This window comes from Leiobunum rupestre, chromosome 8, assembly GCF_980474605.1.
Source record: "Leiobunum rupestre chromosome 8, qqLeiRupe1.1.hap1, whole genome shotgun sequence".
NCBI lineage: Eukaryota > Metazoa > Arthropoda > Arachnida > Opiliones > Sclerosomatidae > Leiobunum > Leiobunum rupestre.
Genome location: NC_143391.1, coordinates 181,814 through 207,376, shown reverse-complemented (window position 1 = coordinate 207,376; position 25,563 = coordinate 181,814). Strand labels below are relative to the sequence as shown.

The 25,563-nt window shown below is 35.2% G+C and overlaps 1 protein-coding gene across 1 annotated transcript in view; it reads right to left on the bottom strand.

Annotated features, from left to right (window-relative positions):
• LOC149931629 (death-associated inhibitor of apoptosis 2-like) overlaps positions 1–22,657 on the bottom strand; it is a 329,985-nt gene extending 307,328 nt beyond the window's left edge. Inside the window, exons 1-2 of the mRNA XM_090156242.1 lie at positions 22,437–22,657; positions 21,686–21,978 (exon numbers count right to left, since the gene is read on the bottom strand). Of these exons, the coding sequence (XP_090012368.1) occupies positions 21,686–21,978; positions 22,437–22,445 (302 nt within the window). The 5' untranslated portion in view covers positions 22,446–22,657. The remainder of the gene's footprint in view (positions 1–21,685; positions 21,979–22,436) is intronic.
• Between the last annotated feature and the right edge of the window lie 2,906 nt (positions 22,658–25,563).

Here is a 25,563-nt window from a genome sequence, read left to right as displayed (position 1 = left end):
TAGTCCCCCTAATGCTAGGAGCCCCAGATATAGCATTCCCCCGTTTAAACAATATAAGATTTTGGTTACTCCCGCCTTCTTTTCTCTTACTCTTAAGATCTACTATAGTAGAAAGTGGAGCCGGAATTTTTAACCCGGTGGCGTTTATAGCGAGAACATCTGAAACCGCGAAAAGCATTTAGCGTGTAGTTTACTGCTTGAGAGTCTGCTCACTTCTGCCCACGTTTTCACTCACTGGACCTTTTGCTCCTCTACGGGGTCGAGTCAGTGAAAATAAGACTTCTTCCTATTGACTTTGTGACGAACCGAGTGCTGAGTGTTATAGCAACCACTCAACGTCCAATGGCAGGGTTTCCACCAATTGTTCACGGTATTCGTCTTTGTACCAATTTGCGATCGCATCGGGTTTCGAACCCGAGACCGCCTGCTTGACAGGCGGACGTTCTACCAAAGAACCACCGACGCTTATTACGCTTCACTGAAAATTAGACCTTCAGCTTTATCGGAAGCGTATTTAATAGAGTATGAAATTTTGGTTTCATTGAAATAGAACAAGATTTTGTGTAAGATTTAAATTATTTTAATATAATATGTATTTGGGTTTTAGGCAAAGGAAGGGTCGTGTCTTATTTTTACTGATCGAGATAATGTTGTTTTTTGTCTATTCTTTGATCTTATATTTTTATCTTTGGTTTTTTGAGATTATTTTGTTTCCACGAAAACGTCCAGTTTTGGAGGATACTTTATAGTGTGTAGGTCATGTTGTTTAGCTTATCCGGTTTCATGATAATAACGTCGAAAATTCCTGTTCGTTAATGGTAAGGTGTCGCACTAACTATTCCGTCTACGGCCATTTATTGATATACGAGCTGTGGTTTAGTCAAGTGGCTTTCTGTGCTTTGTGAGGGTAAGTTTTTCGCTTCTTGTTAATACATTTTTTATTGCTGTAGATATTGGGACTTCTACGATTCCTAATGCAGTCATTGATTTCCTGGGTGTGCGAGTCATTATATGATATTGGAAATTGGATGGTATTGGTCTTTTTCATGCGGTATGTGCCACAACGTCAACAGGAAGTCTACGAGTCGTCCACTACCATCTTCATCAAGGGCGAGTGTTGAAATAAAATGAGCGTTAAAGATGCGGGAAGTATTTCGTAAGCGAGAAAAATACAAAAACCCTCTGTAATTATTTCTTTCATTAAAATTTGCTTCGTATTATTTCCTGATAAACTTGTTCTGTAAATAGGGTTAAATTCAATTGTGCATTGTTTTAGTAAGTCTTACTCGCTGTTGTAACTACTTAATTTATAATATTCTGAATAAATTAAACTCGGTTGTTTCGTCTCAATTATTTAAATTAAAATTAAAAAGAATGCGCCGTCCAAGTTTTGATCCCGAGCCCTTCTACATGGTAGGCGAATGTTCTACCACAGAACCACCGTTACATGTAACATTAATTTGAAAATTATAAACTCAGCTTAGCGGAAGAGTATATTGATGGTTTTTAAAGTCTACATTTTTTACGTATGAAATTTTAAAGGTCAAATCTAGTTTTAGCGCAGTCAACAGAGATAAGAGGGTTAAAGGGAAGAACCTGTGGGTTTTTCGTTATTTATTTACGAGTTTTCTTATCGTCTTTAAAAAAGTTGTAATAATGCAAAAGCGTTTATTTAACGTGTTATAATTGATGTAAGAGCGGTCGTTTCGTCAAGTGGCTCTCTGTTCATTGTTGATGGTAAGGTTTTTGCTTCTTGTTAGTACATTTGGTGTGAAAATTCGGATATCTACGATTCCTAATGCTGTCATTGATTTCCTGGGTGAGAAAAATAGAAATAGCCTCTGTAGATATTAGGGATGCAACGGATAACCGGAACCGGAACCGGAACCGAGAAGAACCGAGTAAATTCTAGGAACCGGAACCGAAACCGGAACCGATAATATAAAAATTTGATAACCGTATCCGGAACCGGAACCGATATTTGTAAAAAAATGATAACCGAAACCGGAACCGGAACCGAGATTTTCGTTGTTTTAAACGGTTTTTAAATGGTTCTATAACTTTATTTACCAACATTTAGCGCATGTTGAAATATAGTAATTAAACTTCCTTATTTACTATTAGTTTTTCATATAAGCTCATCTTTATCCTATATCAGATAACTCTATGTGGGTTTCTACGTAACTGTCAACTGACACACCCTTACGTATTCCCAATTGATAATGGGCTCCCGTCCTCCAAATGTTTTCTTTCAAAACTGATATAATCCGGAAATCCGCGATTTTATTTTCTTCAGTCGAAAAACTTGAAACAATTTCACAACTGTAGCAAAGGCCAGAAAAAATATTTGTCGTCTACTGCTACTAGTGTGCCTTCCGATCAATTATTTAGTGGGGCAATGGGCAAGCATAATTTTTGATCACCCTCGCAACCGACTTAGAGGTGAAACAGCAGAAAAGCCAGTGGCGTAAATAACACCCTGGCAGACTCCGCAGTGTGGGGGGGCGGGGGTCTACCTTCGATGGTCCCCCAAATTGCCTATGGGACTGTGTACAGTCCAACCGCGCGAGGCCTCGTCTAGTTTTTTCTCCTGTCAGCTCAAGTTAATGTTTTACTTGCTTGAAATATTTCTTTATGTTTCAACAGGCACGTCCATAACTTTATAAATACAACCACAATAACCGTCGCATAAATAACTAAATAACGTACATAATGAAAGTGACATACTGAAGTTTGAAAAGTATCGAGACACGTGTTTTATAGCCGATCGTTAAACCTTGTAAATTAATGACTAAGTTGTGTTTCTGAATTTAAAGTTTTTAAGGTAAGGCTAATTCGTTCGCATAATATAATGGCTGCCCTGGGTAGTTTTTGTCTAGAAAATTTTAAATTATGCATTTGCATTCATTTTACAAATGACAATGCTTATTGAACGAAAAATTATGGACTCCATTTAGAACGATATACTCAACTGAAATGAAAACGAGTCATAGAAATCAAGTCTTTATATTTTTCACTGAAATGAGGCAGGGGCGTAGGAACCAGGGGGGCAATGCCCCTCCCTAGTATTTTGCTAGGAGGGGCAACTAATGTCGTTGCCCCTTCTACTTTTTGGTCAGCTGAAATCTTCAAAAGCTCAAATATCAATTTAAAAGCATATAAAGCTGATAGAAGCTCAACTGTGTCTTTTCCCGCCAATTTACATAGTAGTCAAACAGTAACACATGCATTCCGTGAAGTTACACTCCTTTAAAAATTCAAAACCATTCTCATTTTATTATTGTGGATTTGTGTATCTTAAATTCATAAACGACTCTAAAGACTTAAATACACTTCGTATGATAACTGTTGTTACTGTTAATGCCTTAATGACATTCGCGAACGATTACTCACTCTACATCGGGGGCTTAGCTAATAGACCCCCGTTTCATTTCTCTTTGCCCCCTCCAACTTCTAAAACGTTCCTACGCCCCAGAAATGAGGAGCGGAAGGGAAGGCAATGTCTCCCCAAAACTTGAAAGTACAATATCCCCCCCGTCCATCTTTGAACGATGAAACCGTGGGAATTTTCAAACAGAAGATTTAATTTTTACCCTACTTTATTGAATAAACAAATAACGCGCTTACATGAGTTCCCTACGAGAGCATAGTAGCAATAATTTTTCATAATAGTCGGACTTCCAAGTTCTACCAGAACCTTTGTTTTTAATGCTCCAGACGCTGATTGCCGTGATTTATCTTAATCTTTTCACTTCGGGCTTAAAGCCATTTTTAAGCATTTTATATATTTAACATGAAAGTACGTGTTAAATATAATTGTAGAAGGCGATACATGTTAGCCCTAACTCTAGATGGCGATAATCGCGACTCGGCCTTAATGATTATAAGGGACCACAAAAACAGTTTCGCGGGAGGACCCCGAACCCTTCGCTACGTCACTAAGAAAGCTACTATTTTTATAATATAATTTATCAAAAACAAATTTTATATTCTAAATAAATAAATGTGGTGGGTTTTATTTCTCTTTGACTTCATTTGAATTGCTTGTGTATTTAACTTGAATTAATACTAAACACAATGGAACTATATAGGAACCGTTTAGGAACCGGAACCGATCGGTTCTAAATTTTGAGAACCAGAACCGAAACCGGAACCGTTAAATTAAAATTTTAAGAACCGGAACCGTAACCGAAACCGATAAAGCAAAAATTTAGGAACCGCAACCGGATCCGGAACCGAGATAGTCCAAAAATGTGGAACCGTTGCATCCCTAGTAGATATTTCTTTCATTAAAATTTGCTCAACCACCGTTGCCAGCGACTCAACCACCGTTGCCAGTGACTCAACTACTATCAGCCTATCATGTTTTGCTACTTCTGAATCTCAGGTATTTTTGTTATTTCTATAACCATCATTAGTATAAACTTATGGTTTGACAATTAGTAATAAAAATAGTTTAAACAATTATAAGGTACTAGTGTTTAGAAATCGTATTATGTTATTAAAATACATTGCAGTGATTACACCCTTGAAAATAACTTTTGAAACAATGTAATAATTATGGTATTATGTTACTTATACAATGTATAATTTATTTACCTTTACAATGGAAATTTTTTTCTACAGTTCCCACAAAAATTAGATTCCATTTCAATGTTGACGATGATAGAAATGGAATTAATTTTAAGGAGAATAAATGCTGAAAATCCACATATTTCATTGCAATCGTACTTAGAACCTCAAAATTTTGTGGATAATCCGCAAGAAATTGAAGAGTTTCAAATGATATTGGAAGATTTAAATGCTTGCAGAAACTTGGAGCCACAAAATCCACCGCAAAGGGTTAGAAATCCGCCCAATGGACAACCAAATTATCCTAATCCACTCAATAATGGTCATCCAAATTGGTGCAAATGCAATCACTGCATTGAAATGGATACTCCAAGGGAACGAAAATGTTGCTCTAGGCGGAGAAATCATGGATGTGTAACAAATTATGCAAATTTGTACTGGAAATCCAAATGGAAATGATGTTAAATTTAATTCACTTGGACGATTATGATGGTGATCACAATATACGTTACCGTTTTGCAGCTTACCGCCAATATATCTTTTGGACGTGGGGTAAGCTGGGGCACGGTAATCGTAAAGTTATCCCATCATGTGTTGTCCATAAAATAAGAACTATATACCCAAACCCAAACAATAGGTATGTTGGATTTAAGGAATTTTTCCTAGCCATTCCTCCCCAAGTGCTTTAATTTTTGGTGTAATTAATGGAATTATCATTTGTTTGTTCGTGCATTTTCCCAGCACATTCCTTCTAGAGAGCATAAATAAAAGTAACTTTCAAACAGCCGATTATCTTTTTAATAAATAGTTATTTGTTGCGTGTATAATGTATTAAAAGTTTTATCTTTAAGTCGTTCCTTTTGGTAAATCCAAAATTATGGCAGAAGTTTCAAACTTTCCCTTGCGAGAAGCAAATCTTCTCTTGCAGGGCAAGGTGTTTTTGCAATATTGTTTCTATTGGTGGTAATTGCTGGATTTTCTGGAAACATTTCACCTACGTTTCTTACAATTTCGCCAGATAGCTTTAGGTTTAACAATTCTTTGGCATAGTTCATAGTTGTGGCTTTTTAGCGTTTTGACAGGTACAATGGTCCATTTATATGACACACGTGAGCTTTTACGTTTCATTCTATAAATAATTCTTATTTGATTTATAAATACTATAACATTAACACACCATGCCACACCAAGTGGTATTTAATATACCTTGTTTCTCCATTTTTTTTCTTCTTCACAGGGCGATGGATACTGCTGTTATAATCCAACACTGCTAGCACATTTCCAGCAATGTACAAGATAAGTTACAAATTAAAGTGGGCTAATTGATACTGACCCAATTTAAACCTTACGGGTAACTGAGCCGTTTTGGACAATACTTCAACAGAAGGCTGTGATAACTTTCTAATGAACCTGTATGTCTAAAGGTTCAATAAAGTCAGTTATTTTGATTTGATACCCCCAGATTATTTTTATTATATCAAAAATCCAGTGTAGAATATTCATAAGAAATTCTACATCTGACCAAAATGTCCATATACTGTACCGTACAGTAACCTTTGGTAATTGATGCAATCGGAATAAATTTTTAAAAATTTAGTTACTGAATTGTACCGCTAGATGATAATTTTTGTAGCTACGGTTAAGGTTTAGTCTTTCCTCGTAGTGTGACTGTTGCTACAGCTTCTTGTTCCTTTGGACAGAATGAATACGTATGCTTAGTATTTTTGATCTTTCGCTGTAACACAGCACTCATAAACATTTTGTAAATTGGGAGGGGCAGAAAATTCGTGATCCGTCCCGGGCGACAAAGGGTCTAGGTACGCCACTGTCCGTAAGAAAATAGTTCCCTCTGTTGATCATCCTTCAGCGCAATGGTTCCAAAAAAATTACCTCCTTCAAAAGTCCGAAACCAAAATGCCCCTTATATCGATTGCCCATCGCCGTTGTAATACAATTTCCATTACTGTCCTCTGTGCTTTCGCTCTTCGGAAAAACAGCGTCAAACGATGGAAAAGAAATGTTGCTTCAGAGAGCGGAGAAACAATGAGAGGAGGGAATACATTTGATCCGGATTATGGAGGGGTAAAAAGCTAGCCTCCGCTCCGGAGGGAGGAGGGTTAATCTGCCGGAGTTGAAATTTTAACTTCGGAAGAAGTAGGGGTGACTGCCAGAGCTGAGATAATCACTCCGGAGGGAGAAGGGGCAACTTCCGGAGTCGAGATAATAACTCCGGAGGAAGGAGGGGATACTGCTTTGTTCGAGACTATCTCTCCGGAGGAAGGAGGGGCAACTGCCAGAGTTGAAATAAGCACTCCGGAGGGAGGAAAGTGCAACTACCGGAGTCGATACTATCACTCCGGAGGAAGGTGGGGCAACTGCCAGAGTTGAAATTAGCACTCCGGAGGGAGGAGGGTGCAACTGCCAGAGTTGAAATTAGTAAATTTGTTTTTGATAAATAATATTATAAAAATAGTAGCTTTCTTAGTGACGTAGCGATGGGTCCGAGTCGCGATTATCGCCATCTAGAGTTAGGGCTAACATGTATCGCCTTCTACAATTATATTTAACACGTACTTTCATGTTAAATATATAAAACGCTTAAAAATGGCTTTAAGCCCGAAGTGAAAAGATTAAGATAAATCACGGCAATCAGCGTCTGGAGCATTAAAAACAAAGGTTCTGGTAGAACTTGGAAGTCCGACTATAATGAAAAATTATTGCTACTATGGTCTCGTAGGGAACTCATGTAAGCGCGTTATTTGTTTATTCAATAAAGTAGGGTAAAAATGAAATCTTCTGTTTGAAAATTCCCACGGTTTCATCGTTCAAAGATGGACGGGGGGGATATTGTACTTTCAAGTTTTGGTGAGACATTGCCTTCCCTTCCGCTCCTCATTTCTGGGGCGTAGGAACGTTTTATAAGTTGGAGGGGGCAAAGAGAAATGAAACGGGGGTCTAGGAGCTTAGCCCCCGATGTAGAGTGAGTAATCGTTCGCGAATGTCATTAAGGCATTAACAGTAACAACAGTTATCATACGAAGTGTATTTAAGTCTTTAGAGTCGTTTATGAATTTAAGATACACAAATCCACAATAATAAAATGAGAATGGTTTTGAATTTTTAAAGGAGTGTATCTTCACGGAATGCATGTGTTACTGTTTGACTACTATGTAAATTGGCGGGAAAAGACACAGTTGAGCTTCTATAAGCTTTATATGCTTTTAAATTGATATTTGAGCTTTTGAAGATTTCAGCTGACCAAAAAGTTGAAGGGGCAACAACATTAGTAGCCCCTCCTAGCAAAATACTAGGGAGGTGCATTGTCCCCCTGGTTCCTACGCCCCTGCCTCATTTCAGTGAAAAATATAAAGACTTGATTTCTATGACTCGTTTTCATTTCAGTTGAGTATATCGTTCTAAATGGAGTCCATATTATTTCGTGCAATAAGCATTGTCATTTGTAAAATGAATGCAAATGCATAATTTAAAATTTTTTAGACAAAAATTACCCAGGCCAGCCATTATATTATGCGAACGAATTAGCCTTACCTTAAAAACTTTAAATTCAGAAACACAACTTAGTCATTAATTTACAAGGTTTAACGATCTGCTATAAAACACGTGTCTCGATACTTTTAAAACTTCAGTATGTCACTTTCATTATGTACGTTATTTAGTTATTTATGCGACGGTTATTGTGGTTGTATTTATAAAGTTATGGACGTGCCTGTTGAAACATAAAGAAATATTTCAAGCAAGTAAAACATTAACTTGAGCTGACAGGAGAAAAAACTAGACGAGGCCTCGCGCGGTTGGACTGTACACAGTCCCATAGGCAATTTGGGGGACCATCGAAGTTAGACCCCCCCCCACACTGCGGAGTCTGCCAGGGCGTTATTTACGCCACTGGCTTTTCTGCTGTTTCACCTCTAAGTCGGTTGCGAGGGTGATCAAAAATTATGCTTGCCCATTGCCCCACTAAATAATTGCTCGGAAGGCACACTAGTAGCAGTAGACGACAAATATTTTTTCTGGCCTTTGCTACAGTTGTGAAATTGTTTCAAGTTTTTCGACTGAAGAAAATAAAATCGCGGATTTCCGGATTATATCAGTTTTGAAAGAAAACATTTGGAGGACGGGAGCCCATTATCAATTGGGAATACGTAAGGGTGTGTCAGTTGACAGTTACGTAGAAACCCACATAGAGTTATCTGATATAGGATAAAGATGAGCTTATTTGAAAAACTAATAGTAAATAAGGAAGTTTAATTACTATATTTCAACATGCGCTAAATGTTGGTAAATAAAGTTATAGAACCATTTAAAAACCGTTTAAAACAATGAAAATCTCGGTTCCGGTTCCGGTTTCGGTTATCATTTTTTTACAAATATCGGTTCCGGTTCCGGATACGGTTATCAAATTTTTATATTATCGGTTCCAGTTTCGGTTCCGGTTCCTAGAATTTACTCGGTTCTTCTCGGTTCCGGTTCCGGTTCCGGTTATCCGTTGCATCCCTAATATCTACAGAGGCTATTTCTATTTTTCTCACCCAGGAAATCAATGACAGCATTAGGAATCGTAGATATCCGAATTTTCACACCAAATGTACTAACAAGAAGCAAATACCTTACCATCAACAATGAACAATTGATGTAAGAGCGGTCGTTTCGTCAAGTGGCTCACTTGACGAAACGACCGCTCTTACATCAATTAATACACGTTAAATAAACGCTTTTGCATTATTACAACTTTTTTAAAGACGATAAGAAAACTCGTAAATAAATAACAAAAAACCCACAGGTTCTACCCTTTAACCCTCTTATCTCTGCTGACTGCGCTAAAACTAGATTTGACCTTTAAAATTTCATACGTAAAAAATGTAGACTTTAAAAACCATTAATATACTCTTCCGATAAGCTGAGTTTATAATTTTCAAATTAATGTTACATGTAACGGTGGTTCTGTGGTAGAACATTCGCCTGCCATGTAGAAGGGCTCGGGATCAAAACTTGGGCGGCGCATTCTTTTTAATTTTAATTTAAATAATTGAGACGAAACAACCGAGTTTAATTTATTCAGAATATTATAAATTAAGTAGTTACAACAGCGAGTTAGACTTACTAAAACAATGCACAATTGAATTTAACCCTATTTACAGAACAAGTTTATCAGTAAATAATACGAAGCAAATTTTAATGAAAGAAATATCTACAGAGGGTTTTTGTATTTTTCTCGCTTACGAAATACTTGCCGCATCTTTAACGCTCATTTTATTTCAACACTCGCCCTTGATGAAGATGGTAGTGGACGACTCGTAGACTTCCTGTTGACGTTGTGGCACATACCGCATGAAAAAGACCAATACCATTCAATTTCCAATATCATATAATGACTCGCACACCCAGGAAATCAATGACTGCATTAAAAATCGTAGATGTCCCAATATCCACACCAATAAAAAATGTATTAACAAAAAGCGAAAAACTTACCCTCACAAAGCACAGCAAGCCACTTGACTAAACCACAGCTCGTATATCAATAAATGACCGTAGACGGAATAGTTAGTGCGACACCTTACCATTAACAAACAGGAATTTTCGACGTTATTATCATGAAACCGGATAAGCTAAACAACCCGACCTACACACTATAAAGTATCCTCCAAAACTGGACGTTTTCGTGGAAAAAAAATAATCTCAAAAAACCAAAGATAAAAATATAAGATCAAAGAATAGACAAAAAACAACATTATCTCGATCAGTAAAAATAACATACGACCCTTCCTTTGCCTAAAACCCAAATACATATTATATTAAAATAATTTAAATCTTACACGAAATCTTGTTCTGTTTCAATTAAACCAAAATTTCATACTCTTTTAAATACGATTCCGATAATGCTGAAGGTCTACTTTTCATTGAAGCATAATAAGCGTCGGTGGTTCTTTGGTAAAACGTCCGCCTGTCAAGCAGGCGGTCTCGGGTTCGAAATCCGCCCGATGTGATCGCAAATTGATACAAAGACGAATACCTGAACAATTGGTGGAAACCCTGCCATTGGACGTTGAGTGGTTGCTATAACACTCAGCACTCGGTTCGTCCCAAAGACAATAAGAAAGAGCTGGAGAGAACGCACCCATAACAACTGCCGCGACGGTGAGCGTTAACGAAAAACAAATGCAACCAAACGCATCGTAATCGCAAATTTAGCCGTTAACGCTAACCGTCACACGGTGGTTTTGCCAACCTTTAAACTGCTAAAACGGTTATTCGACTGCGTACGCAGTGATCCAAGAAACTGCGTACGCAATGATTACCCTTTGCCCCGAAAATGCGAACGCGTTCGCAGGCCTGACAGACAGACCCACAGCCAGACAGACAGACTGACACGGTGGTTGTATAACCCCTCCTAGGGTACAAAGCCCCCTCGTAGAGGTAAAAATATAATAACTGTATATTTTCGTATTATGTTTGATTATGTTACAACGGCATTAGTGACACATGGGGTTACAGCATACCTCCCTTGTTTAACATGTTGATAACCGCAGGAATGTCATCTGGGAACTGGTCCATGTTTTGTAGAGACAATGATATCTTATATAACGAATGGGAACAGTCGCGCTGTTTTTGAGATAAGTATTTCTTTTCTTTCAGAATTTTTTTATGCACTGCCATATTCCTTTTGCTTACGGACCAAATTTCACCTAGGCATCCTCCACCTAGCCTTTATAAGCGTAGATTTTTCAGAGGGCTTTCCTTTTTCTTCAGCGGCACCTATTTCGGCATTCCTTTTCTTTTGAGCACTGCTCCCTCAAACGTTTACCGATCCAATGGAATACCGAATATCCACCACGAGCATTTCGACATTTTTCGAACAAATTGGAGTACTCTTGATGCATATCTTTCACAATGGTCTCCAATCTTCCATCATCAAAAAGTTCCTCCAATATTGCTCTTATCTCCCCAGTTTTGTTAATTGTTAGATGTAAAGATTCACATTTTAATTCACCAATAATATATTCAGCTGATATTGGTGCACCCAGAGGTAGATTTAAAAGCTAGAAATCATAGTTATCTTCAGCACAATCATCAGACATTTTATTAATTTTAACTTACGTTAATTTATAGATAGGACTAGTGAAGAAATATTGTAATTTCGGTTTTGTTACCCATGTGCTCCTACATAAATGTGGGGAGTCACGTGTCATCAAAGAACCAATCAAGTCTTCTTTATTATAAATATTAAAACAATCAATATTAAATAGCAATAATAAAATATAATAATAAAGGTACTATCTGATAAACAGTTGTTTATACTAATCCCAGTAACGTAAGCGAAGTAGATTTATATATTAGATTAATAATTTCCCTGAACTATTTTCAATGCCCAGTGAGTCTACTTCTTATAAAGTAAGGAAATTTGGCCGACGGAACACGGTGATATTTGCCTATGCCGACTGGGCGGGAGTTTTTGTCTAGCTTCTAAAATAACGCGTAGCAGCCCGTGCAAAGAATACGACACTTTTTGTATGTAATATTATTTAATTTTGCAAATAAAAAATTTTTTTTTAATGTCCTTTTTTTAAAAAATTCGTTTCAATTACAACCTGCTGTATTTTGTAACGGATATGGTTACCGTAAGCCTAGGTTCGTGAATATGATTAAAAGAAATGAGAGAAGAGATGTTGGGCGGAATAAGAAGTTTATTGCATCGAGCGGCCCTGAGGTTTTGATATAAGAAACTTCGAAAAATAAAGATTTATAAGAGGAGAGTTTCACTTGGTACATATTTTAGGATAAGTATTATTCCTTACGGAATTATTTAATTAAGGCTCACCACTTTTTGAAGGGCCATGGGATAGACCAGCCTATGGAACCAACCTTCAGAAAAGAACTCTGTACGGTCCGGGTTTAGATGACGCACTGGTCAATATGAATAATAAGGAGAGTGTTGCCAGGCTACATAGGCAACTATTTGGCAGCAACGAGGCCTAACGATGCCTCTCTCCTCCTAGTCCGATCTGAGAAAGAGTTATATTTGTTCATATAGACCAAAGCACCCTCTATCCCGCGGCGGAGGATGACTTCATATTATATTAGATTTTAAATAATATATGTATAATCATATTTGTAGGATGTAGGAGTGTCAGGGTATCTATGGGTAAGTACTTTCCTACCCATTCCCTAGGCCTAAGTTACATAAGCTTATGTAAGAAAAAATAATATTGTATGAAATTCCCGTCTGTTACAGTTTGGTGAATCCTTTCGCGAAATAATTGGTGACAATAGTTGTATTTTTTCTGTTCAGTCTAACAATCTTAAATGTCAACATCTTGGATTCGTTGTTTATGGCCTTATATTTTATAGTAAAGCAGTTCTTGAGGGTTGGTTTTCGTATCAAATGTTGAGATTGATTGGTAAATATATGAAAGTTTATGGCATTCAAAACAAGATTTCATGGTTAATCCAACACAACAACCGTAAAAATCTGCAGCGTGAACTTATTAATCTTATTTCAATATCAACAATTGCCTTTCTTCCGTTCAAAATATCGTTCAATAACAGATAATTGTTGGGAAAGGAGAACACGTAATATTTGGGAACTTGAGGATATTGTTTTATAATGTTTAAAAAACATGATTAAACAGGAAACTTTTATAAATAAACATCTATGGTAAGAACCTTTTTTTATTAAGAAATAATTGATTTTATTAACCTTGATTTTATTTAATTAGTCCCAAATTAAAACCTGACCGTTCATTATCTAAATATAGCGATAAATACCATTTGAATATTAAAGTAATTATAATATTATTTTTTTTAAAAACTAGTTAACTAATTTTTTATTTAAATTTATTTAAATACAATCTTCGTTTAATTTAAAATCAAAATTATTTAATTTAATTTAATTAATGGTTTCAAAAATGTGTTTCTTCTTTCAATATTTTTAATTTGTATTTTCTAATAAATAGTGTTTGTTTTCCTGACGTGCTTTTATTGTATATAAGATGTAACTATTTTTCCTAATGTAGCTTTTTATATAGAATTTAAATAATACAGTTTGGACAGTAATACAAATTTTGTTTATTTTTGTCCTTTATTAAATCTTTATTTACTCTCTTTAACATGTTAAAATAAAATCCTTTAGCTAAACTGTATTACAGAATATTTTATTTTGTCTGAATGAAATATTGTTAAATTTAAAAGTATGTTAAAATAAAAATCTATTTATAAAATATATTACGGAATATTCTATTATATCTAAAGGTAATATTGTTCAATTAAAATCTATTTTAAAAAGTTTGAAAATTTGAATTGTAAAATCTAATGTGTATATTTTTATATAATTGTAAATCTAAATACATGTTGTTTGCTGATTTCTGTCTTAAATAGTAATAATTTTATTTTGTTCTTTTTTAAATTTCTTATTTAATATAGATTTTATAATGTTTTTTAAATTTCTTATAATCGCTTATTGTTATAAGATTTATTAATTATTAAAATTAATAATAAAGGATTTAATCTTTATTTTTTACTTAAACAAATTTCTTAATTGTTTATTTGTACTATTAAATACTATACAGATTATATTGTTAAAGTAAACCGTTGTATTATATGTTATAAAATTCTACGCAATTAAAATAAATATAAAAAAATAATAACAGAAATTTGTTTTGAAAGAAATAATTTTTAGAGGATTATTATTTATATAGGGCCTCTGTGAAAATAAAGCCAGTTTTTTACGAACCCTACGCGGTGGAATGTGTTTTCGATACGTGTTCCACGTTTATATATTAACGTAACATCTCAATTTTTTTAAGGAGGAAATATTATTGAGTTTTTTGGTGTTACCAGATGTTAATAATCAATTTACGTGTTTGTAAGTGTGAAAATATTTGTAAATTGGTGAAAAAAATCACAATTTGAGCTATATTTACAAGTTTTTAATTGTAGAATTGAGGTGTCTTACTATATTTGAAAATAGTAACAATGAAATTTAAAGAAAAGGTTTATTTACATATTTTCGAATAGTTTACACTTTTTCTAAATTTTTTCTAAAATTTCTTGAAAATTATATCAGTCTTCAGGTGATTATCAGTCGGTATTTTGAAATCGGTTGGTTTTTTTCCCTAATTGCTGTTTTCCATTTCTAAAACAATAACCTTAGTTAGACTCTGAATATTATATTCAGATTTGTTTTAAAAGAAATTAACTTACCTTGGATGGTGGAAAAATCTGATTTCCCTCGGCCGTTTCAATTTCCCTTTTCAAACGATTGGCCTAGTTTAAAATTCGAATGACGTCCAAGGAAAGGTTACTACTATGCGTTTGTGGTCAGCTCGCTAGACATCATCCTGTGTTTGTTCTTTGATAGCGTTGTACGAGTAAATTTGAATATCTATGTAAACTGCCTGATCTCCAGCTCTCTTGCGTGGAGTTTTCGTTTTATACGTAACTCCATCTTTCTTAATTTTTACCGATTGTTCGAGTCCGATATTAGAGACTATGGACATTCGCCGAACCTTGCCAATAAAGAGAATGTCATCATGTAACCGGCCCCTTATTCTTAATTTCCAATAATCAAAAATAGCCGGAACCTACGGTTACATGTAGGGTTCGGAATACTATTCCCACTTAGGCTTATCGTAAATAACGGATCAATGTTAGAATGAACAAGGAATTTTTAATGAAATAATTACTTACAATAAAATCGACCCCGTCGATATATTCATTGTCGATGTGCCCGGGCATCGTTACAAAAATAAATTGAGTCTTTAAATAACTTGAAGTAATAACAACAAGGTAATCAAACAAGTTCGCCAAGAAGGCGATAATATTATTTCATTGCCCGGCTCTCAATCGAACCGCTATATATCAACCAGAGATCGCCATTCTAATATACAAAAGAGAGCCCCATTTATTTCTTTAAAACATATTTTTTTCTAAGAAAATACAATACATACTCTAAAATATGTTTTAAAGAAATAAATAAAATTTTAAAGGTTAATACTATCGTAGAAAAACTAAAAAACTATTTCCGAAAACCCCAAGTAGATGGTGCATTAACCTTGAAATTGTTTTCGAGCACCATGTCCAGACCGAGGTCAAATAAAACACTTTATTTTGAAAACTGAATTTCATTGGAAAGATGGAAGCGAAAGAGAAGACTCAATCGTTCAATAAAAAGTTGGTCCAGGCTGTAATATAAGTTCCACATCGTGGAAGCTCACGCGGGAAAGTACATGAGAAAAATTATTTTACATCATATGCTGAAATCAACAAAATTCAAGATGAAAAATCGAATTGTAACAACACTGATCAAAATACCTTTAATTTTTCCCTAAGCCTTGGTGCGAGTTTAAATGGTGAAGAATAGCGTGAGCCGTTAACTTCTTTATCTATATTCAAATTTTGCGCTCTGTATCTCAAATCCATTAGGAACTACGAAGAAAATTCGCATACGCTCAATAAGCCTTATTGTGGGTTATATAAGATTGAAGCATAGTTAAACAAAATTCAGCGAAATGCTTAGTACGGACAGACCCCGTAAATAATGAGCTAATTAAAGTTTTGGAGGATATAGTAAATTCACACGGAACCCTACTGCCGAAAGTAACGAGGATCACTTTAAGCTGTTAGTATAAGTGAAGTAGGGATGAAGCTGTTCGAAAATTAGTTTTAAATTAAATATATATAAATTATATAAAGTTTCAAAGTAATACCTCAACTCGCACGTGCACAGTGATGCACAAAAAAATTTCTATCTATCTTTTTCGTATCTTTTTACATAGATGGCAGCAGCTATACTATACTATCAATTTTTCCCTCTGAAATTTCTATAAAATATAATTTTATTTTTGATATTTTTGAGCAAAGATGGCGACAAAATCATTCACAATCTTTCATTTTATTTAGTTTTGGCCCTTTGATTTTTTCACGATCTTTCAAATTTCTTTAAAGATATGAGAGTTTCAATTAATTTCAATTCTTTTTTGCCCTTGCCTGAAAAATATCAATAGAAATCTTTAATTTGGATAAGTATCATTTCAAATACTTCTTTAGTTTTAATTATTATGAAAAGTATATTTCAAAATATTTCAAATACGTTCCACGAGAAAGTAGAATAAATTTTTTTTCATATCAAAAGTTCTAAGTATTAAAATGAATATTTCAATTTTTATCTTTTGATTATTGATACAGTAGTAAATCCTTCAACATTTGATTTTGATTTTATGTATTAGAATCGATTTTAATTTTATTATTTTCAAAAACCAAATTATGGAAAATAAATAAAGCTATTGCATCGCCAGAGCCCACACCGCCAGTTTGCAACACACATGACTCTCTAACGGCGTCTGCGTGGGACGGTGGGAAAAATAACTTTTGGGAGTTTTGGTTTTAGTTTTGAAATCGCCTTTCAGGCTGCGCGGCGCAGAATCAAAATCTCCGATTTCCGCCCCCCCCCGCCTTCGCCTATTCGCCCCCCCCCCCCTCGTTAAAAACAGCGAGAAAAACTGCGCGCTTTGACCGCTCCTCTCCCTTCTATCAGTGACCACTTAACAGTGTTTCGGGTTTGGCTATATTTCAGTATCACGTGAGATAGGTTCGCCGCTCAAGTAGTGTATATCGGCATATAGAGGGCGCTTAAATATTTCCTCTCAAATACAAACAAAATTGAAGAGAAACCAGAAAAAATCTATCGTGTAATTTCTAATACAACAAATGGAAGCACTAGCTCTATTCCGCTCTTTTTTCGCTAGGCTAGGTAAGAGAAGAACCTTTTCAAATATAGTTCGCTCCCGATTTATTTCCTTCAAAATTCTATCGCGATCATTTTGCAATGTAGAAGATCATATCAAAATCGTATAATTTTATTTGTATTTTTCGGATAAAGTATCATCTCGTATCCTAAAAGTATCCAAAGATACGAGCGCGCCCATCACTGCACGTGCATAGCGTTAAAATTAGGCCAAAACATGCTAAGTCTTGGTTAAATTAAAATTTAGTCTGGTAAAATATCCACAATACCCATCCTAATAACTACATCCAGTTTCAAAGTTAAACTTCAAATCGCACGCGAATAGCGTTGGCCATACACGGTTTTGATAAGTAAGTGGCACACTTATTTGTGATTTCTGGCCATACTTGGCTTCGATAAGTAAGTGCCACACTTATTTGTTTCGACTGGCCATACACGGCTTCGAAAAGTAATTGTCACTCTTATTTCTTACTTCTGACCATACACGGCTTCGATATGTAAGTCACGCACTCTGCGTAAGTGTCACACTTATTTGTTACTTCGGATCATACGCGGTTTCGATAAGTAAGTGTCACACTTATTTGATACATCTGGCCATACACTTCTACGAAAAGTAAGTGTCACACTTATTTGTAACTTCTGACCATACACGACTTCGATAAGTAAGTCATGCACTCTGGGTAAGTGTCACACTTATTTGTTACTTCTGGCCATACACGACTTCGATAAGTAAGTCATGCACTCTGCGTAAGTGTCACACTTATTTGTTACTTCTGGCCATACACGACTTCGATAAGTAAGTCATGCACTCTGCGTAAGTGTCACACTTATTTGTTACTTTCTGGCCATACATGGGTTCGATATGTAAGTCACGCACTCTGCGTAAGTGTCACACTTATTTGCTATTTCTGGCCATACGCGGCCTCGATAAGTGTCACACTTATTTGTTATTTCTGACCACACATGACTTTGATAAGTATTTTCAATTTCAATTTGATTTATTTCCATACCCTTTTATTACAATGGTGTACGAGGGCCAAGTCATCATGCGACTTATAGCCCTCGTAATTTAGTATATACAAAGAATGGCAAACATTATAAAATTCCAAATTAATTTAAAATTTATATTGGTAACAACAATTTTCTTAATAAAAATTAACAAATATATATAAAAAAAGAAAGAAAAAATAAATAAACATTAATAGCTAATAATCAATAATGTTCCTGCACGCAATTTTTAATTACTTTTTTAATGGTTTGGATGGAGGTGATATTTTTAAAATTTTTGTAAATTTTATTATATAGCGTAACTCCGAAGTAAAAGATTGATGTTATTTTTTTAAGTTTTAATTGGTTTTGTGACCTGGTAACAGATTCTCTAACATCAAAAGTAAATAAATTATCTGAGTTTGCATTGATATTTTTATGTATAAATATGAGGCAAGCGAATTTGTAAATTTGATAGATATTCAATATTTTACTTTTCTTATACAGTGGTTCGGTGGCGGCCTTCCAGTCTACACAGAATATACTTCTTATCGTTCGTTTTTGTATAATTTTGGTCTATTCATGTTCAATGTTTGTGGTGTTACCCCAAGCAACTATTGCGTAATTTATATAAGTGTGAAACATGGAATAATAAAGTTCAAACAGTACTCTCCTGGGGAAGTACTCTTTACATTTGCGAATCATGTAGGCGGAGCTGGCTAGTTTGTGACAGATATAATTGATATATGTTCATTCCATGTTAGATGTGTATCGAACAACACTCCAAGGTACTTAAATTTAGATACTCTCTTAATTTCAGAACCATTTAAATTTAATTTACATAAGTCGTCGTCTAAAATTTTGCCACGGTTTCTAAAAACTATGTATTCAGTTTTCGACTTATTTAGTTTCAGGCCGTTTTTATCTAGCCAATTATTTATTAAAATGATATATTCGTTAGCTTTTTTTAACTAAGGGTCTAATTGTGAGGTTTTCCAAAATCAGAACTGCGTCATCGGCGTACAATTATAGAAGACCCCAAGAAACGATCTGGGTTATATCGTTGATGTATATATTAAATAACATGGGGGAGATAATTGAGCCTTCAGGGACACCGACCGATATAGGGTCAGATAGCACTTGGTTAATTTTGGTGAGACATTGCCTATTATTTAAGTAGCTTGTTAACCACGCCCTACCCCTGATTCCCAGTCGTTCCAATTTCTGCATTTGTTACTTCTGACCATACACGACTTCGATAAGTAAGTCATGCACTCTGCGTAAGTGTCACACTAATTTGTTACTTCTGGCCATAAATGGGTTCGATAAGTAAATCATGCACTCTGCGTAAGTGTCACACTTATTTGTTACTTCTGGCCATACACGACTTCGATAAGTAGGTCATGCAATCTGCGTAAGTGTCACACTTATTTGTTACTTCTGGCCATACATGGGTTCGATATTTAAGTCACGCACTTTGCGTAAGTCTCACATTTATTTGTTACTTCTGGCCATACGCGGCTTCGAAAAGTAAGTTACGCACTCTGCGTAAGGCAAAAACGAACGTTCGCGGTAATGTGGTTTATGCGGCGCCCAAGGGCCCCTAATGTTTCTAGGGCACCGAAACCTGGCACACCATTAGAGATTTAAAAAATAAATTAAATTTTTAAGTCACTCACAAGGAGAGTACCCGAGGTGTTTATTGCCGATTTTGTTCAAAGTCGGGCGTAATGTAGACCTATATGAAATATTAAATTTCCCAAAAGGAGACGTTGCACTACCCATTCGATTTGCTATGGCAACCGAAAATGTTTTTGAGATCACTTAAAACAATAAAATCTCCATTCAAAAAAGCATGGGATTTTCTCGGTTTCACAGGGTCCTAGCTAGGAAAATTTTTAAGAAATTTTAAAATCACGAAATGTGTAATTTGGACCACATTTAGGTAAATTTCATCACGTTTGGGTAAATTGAAAAAATTTAGGGTAAATTTGTAACACATTTTAGGTAAAATAAGGAAAAAATCTTATTTTGGTTGTAAGTGGTCAAACACATTTTCGGTTGCCATGGCAAATCGAATGGGTAGTGTAACGTCTCCTTTTGGGAAATTTCATATCTCATATAGATCTACATTACGGCCGACTTTGAACTAAATCGGCAATAAACACCTCGGGTACTCTCCTTGTCAGTTGGGTAATAATCAGCGTGCGTAAATCAATGCAGGCAATCGGAAAAGGGGGGCTTTTGCGCCCCCTGTTTCCACGACAAAGCTGAAACTTGCACACATTGTAGAGGTAAAGCATTTATATAGATTAAACATTAAACGGAATTTAAAAGTCAAGCGTATCCAAAATGATGAGATTGCGTATTTTATGAATATTTTAATTTAATGTGTTTAAGGGGGGTCGGCTAGAAGGGGCTGGCAAATCGCCGCTAACTACATTTAACGCGTGTGCAGATAGTGGAAACCCTATTAAGCATTCTTAGAAAAAACGGCGGGGTTATGTCACCCCATTAAAAAGATATGGAAGGTGTTTCAAATGTGGACGACACCACCATCACCAACGACGACGACAACACTTCACAACATTCTAACGAAAACAATAGTCTCACTCTAAATATATATAGATGTGGAACTAAAAATCAGCTGCGTTCGAACGCGACGCTTAGAATTTCGGAGAGAGCGAGATTCCTTAAGCTTAGATTTAGCTCGCTCGCTGATAAATCGCCTATAGTTGATTTTGCGATATTTTAAGAATATTCTCAGCAAACAAGACACAAAATTATTTTGTTTTAGCTTGCTTATTTATTGAGCAAACTGACACGACCTTTTTTGGTTTACCTTTTGAACGTGATTATTTACTTTTCAGCAATCACATTTTTTGCCCATGTTTGATCTCTAGAATATTTGCTAAAATTTGTTTTTCCGTCCCTATGTCGCTGATTCCTACCCATACGGTAATCGCCAGATTCTCCCCCCTCATCACGCAGAAATCATTCTTCATAAATTATTATCGTTTCCAAACGCTACAATACGTTTGCCTCTCCCCAAACTCCATAATTTATTGCTTCATTTTTCTAAACTCTATTATTTCTTTATCGCTTCCGAACCCCAGTATTTCAATTCGCTATAATATGAGGAATAATAAGGTTTTTATATTAATTTTTTTTATTTAAGAAATTTGTTTACATGATAACGTTAAATTGGTTCTATGACTGGTCTGATATTTAACCCTCTTAAAGCGTTATTTATCAATATATAAGTAATTAATTCGATCTTCGTAAGGGATATAAACAATTTCATTTGAAGGGTTGAAATTACCTTACGCAAGCGCGTCTTGTATTAATAAATATTGAAAGTATTACCTCACGTATTCGTAGCGTCTGACAGATGAGGGACAGTCACAAACGTAGTCTTTGGGTACAGGTGAAATGCGTTCGCGTAGGTGGAATGTCACATTCTCGTGATGGGTCCTTTTTCGGAGATAAATTATCCCTTGACAGACAGTTGGATAGCATCTGGCGTGTTTCCATTTTAGTACGTCTCCTTGTTTCCAATTTCCTAAGATGCCGTGGCACTTGTCACATCGTAAATAATATCCATATTGCATATAGTAAAATCCAGCTGCAGCTAGTTGTTCTTTGGTGACTTGATGTTTCTATTAAATCCGTAATTATTTGTTACTTCCGGCAAACACTATTAAATTAGCTAGTATAAATCAAAGGTTTTAACTCAAATTTTAAATGTCTTCGCTCTGAAGGTTTGTTTTCCATTAAGCAATTAGTAAATCAACTTATTAAATAAAACAGGGTCGGCAAAAATCTGTTTTTTGGTTTTTATTCGGATTTTTCCTAAACAACCTTTGGCGGTTCTTTAATGCTTAATTCTGGCTCTTCTATCGCTTAAGCAGTCGACTGCTCTAACGTTTTCGAGCTTTAATAGTATCATCAATGTAACCTGCGATTCTTCCTTCAAAATAAGTTGTTAATTTCTTTTAATGGAATTCGCGAGATCTCACCCTTTAGATTAAATTCAGTACGAGTATACAACGTTAATGGCTTGCTATGTTTCAACCATAAAGGGACCAGCGAATCATCCTAGAATAATTTTACTTACCAAACGCATAAGGAGCTAAATCACTTCATCCACTTGCTGGGCCGATATTAGAAATCACTTTCAACTACAAATTTAAAAAAAATTGAATAATTGGAAATTGTTAATCGGATTTATCATATGATTTCAGACTGGTACATCACACACTCAAACTTTTGACCGGGACTCGATTAACATCGAAAGTAAGGGATCGACGTATATGAAACAATCGGTAATAATATTTCTTTTCAACATTTTTTCAAAAATTTTAATTGCTAGAATATTGAAATTTTTATGCTTTTATGGTTCATGCCAGGAGATACTTATCTGAAAACTTATCGATTTCGGAACCATAGCAAATCTAATTGGTCCCTACGTGGAAAACTGACGTTAATTTAAAAGCCGGGTTTACTGTCGTTCAAGGCAAACAGTCTTCTAATAGTGTTTCCATTAACATATTAATTCCGTTTTCGATATTATTATACAAATAACTATATTATTGTGATTAAGTTTCGATTTAAGCTACAGAGCGTAAGTTTGTTAGCGTTGGTAGCCAAGACAACACAAATTACGAAGAGAAGGCTTTATCTTTCGGAAAGTTAATCCACAATTTGGGATCCAATAAATCGAAGACGTTAGCTACAAAGAGAAAGACGAAAAAGCCATTGGTATGAAAATTTTAGATGTCTTTAACAAGATGGAGGATATAAGTGATAAAAAATATCGGCGAAAGTAATTTAGTCAGACTTAACATCATTTGGTTTTGTGCGGTGAAAAATTTCGGGAAATCATCTTGATAGTCATAAACTTAAAATAATTACTTTCGTTAATGATTCGGCTAAATGATTCCTTTTAAGCAGCTTTGATTAAATTTTATCTGATTAGAAATTTTATTTACGAAAGATAAACAAGAAAAAAACAAATACGTCCTTTTTCTTACTGGCTGCATAGTTGTTTCAATAAATATTCTTGCAATTGGAGACCCTTAAACCATGACTGGATCTCGGTGAAATGGTGATTTAATGCCCAAGCAATGTACAAGGTGTCTCAAATAGCCTTAACAGAAAAAATTCTTACAAACGTATGTTATCTTAAATAAGAAATGTTCAGCGTACTTTGTTTCAATAGCGAAATCTCATTTTTATAAATTAAAGAAAATTGTAAAATATCACCTCACACACTTAAAAACGGTAGGTGGTAGAAAACTCTTTCCAAAGAGAAAATTGGAACGAATACTTAAAATAGTTCACTTATTTCGATGTGGTAGAAAATGACCTATTTTATGAGGTCATGAAAAACCACGTCCGTACAAGGTGGCAATACCTCTTTACCAATAAGGGAGCTAGATGGCCAGCTACAAATACTTTCTTGCACAATTCGTCTAGACTAGTTACAGGCGACTGATAGACCCGACGAAGGCTACGGTGGAAAAGAGTGTGTTCATTTATACGTTTCCCAACGTCATTTCCAATTGTGGGAACCTTTTTTTGTAATGTCATTTACTTGTTTAATGTATATTACTTTTGACAAGGCATATTTGGCCTTTTTTCCCAAAGCGGAAGCCAGAAATGAGTTGCTGCTTTGTCACCCATGGCACTCAAATGTCAGGTGATATCCTGACGTTCGTCAGCATTTTAACAAGTTGAGCAAGACTACTTTTTATTTGATGAAATAAAATATTTGTTATTAATTTTTATAACTTTATAGAAATGTTTTAGATCTCTAGTACAGTGCATTTAAATAGGCATTTCCTTAAATTAACGTACCCTACTTGTTAACTGTTTTTTCTCACTTCTTCAATGTTTCCCCAGCTCTCCCTCTAAAGAGAACGAATAAAATCGTCCATAGGTTTGACTGCACAAATTTAAGAACAAGTTGGGCATTCGTAGCGAATTTATGGAAATGCCAAGCTTTCTTACAACATAATACACAAACAAGTCCCAACGGAAATGGCATCCACCCATGGTGCTGGTTACGGGGGAGAAGTTGCGTTTTGTTGGAGGGTGCAATTTGATGCTACTATTCCTTGGGCATCCAACTTTCTATATTGAAATTAATAATTTTCAAACTAAGTAAGCAAGGTTCGTAAAATAAGGCTGGTTATTTCCTATAAATTGCTTTGGTTAAAGATATGCCTTGGCTTTTGCTAAATCTTTAATTTAATTGTAAGTATCAACTCTTTGTCATGGGGCAGCGAGCATTGTCAATTTGATACATCGACGTTGTACGTATATAATGTAAATTTTTTCCGTTATAGATTTCTGCAAGAGTTATTTTATAATTTCCCTATACCAGTATGCAAACTATCTTAAGTAAACGCCGTACAGCTTTCGAAACGGTGTAACTTGCACATTGCATGCTATTGAGCTTTTTGTGAGTGTAACAAAATTTAATACCGAGTAAATTTTATGCTGACTGTTTAGTGAAATTTAAATTAAGCTATTTATGGGACGAGTAATTCTTTTTTTAATTTGCTCTTCAAATTATTTTTTGGTCTGTAGACAATAGCTAGAGTACTATGCCTCGTGACAGTTATAAGAAGTTGCGTACCATGTCTTCACGGCATAGATACAGATTGGCGGCAAATTCGATGCACACCTATCTTTGAGGATACTGTAGAAGCAGTTTCTCAAGTAAATGATGCCTTAAATGTTATTGTTGAAGCTGAAATTGATGATAATGTTTCGGAAACCTATAACGCCCATAACGGTTATGATGGCCCAGCTGACATCGGAACTGAAAGGGACCATGGTCACTATGAATGCAATATTGAAAAGGACAATTGCAATGAGGATATTATCAACTATGGAAATCCTATCAATTATGATGATGCTGCAGTTTTGCAAGATGATGTGATCGGCTTTCAATTTGATGTAGAGTCCTCCGAAATCATTATTCACAGCAAACTTGCTGAATGGGTTGCTAATTTGGGTATGATGAAAAGAGCAGTCAACAGTCTTATTTTCATTTTAAAAACGCATGATTGCCATTAGGATCTTCCATTAGACTCCAGAACTATACTTTAACACCTAGACAATGCTGTTGAAAAATTGGGCGGGGGTGAGTACTTTCATTTTGGTCTTGAGGCGGGTATTCGATTGGCATCTATGCAAACATGCTGTACTGTAGAAAATTTAGAGATTTAAGTAAA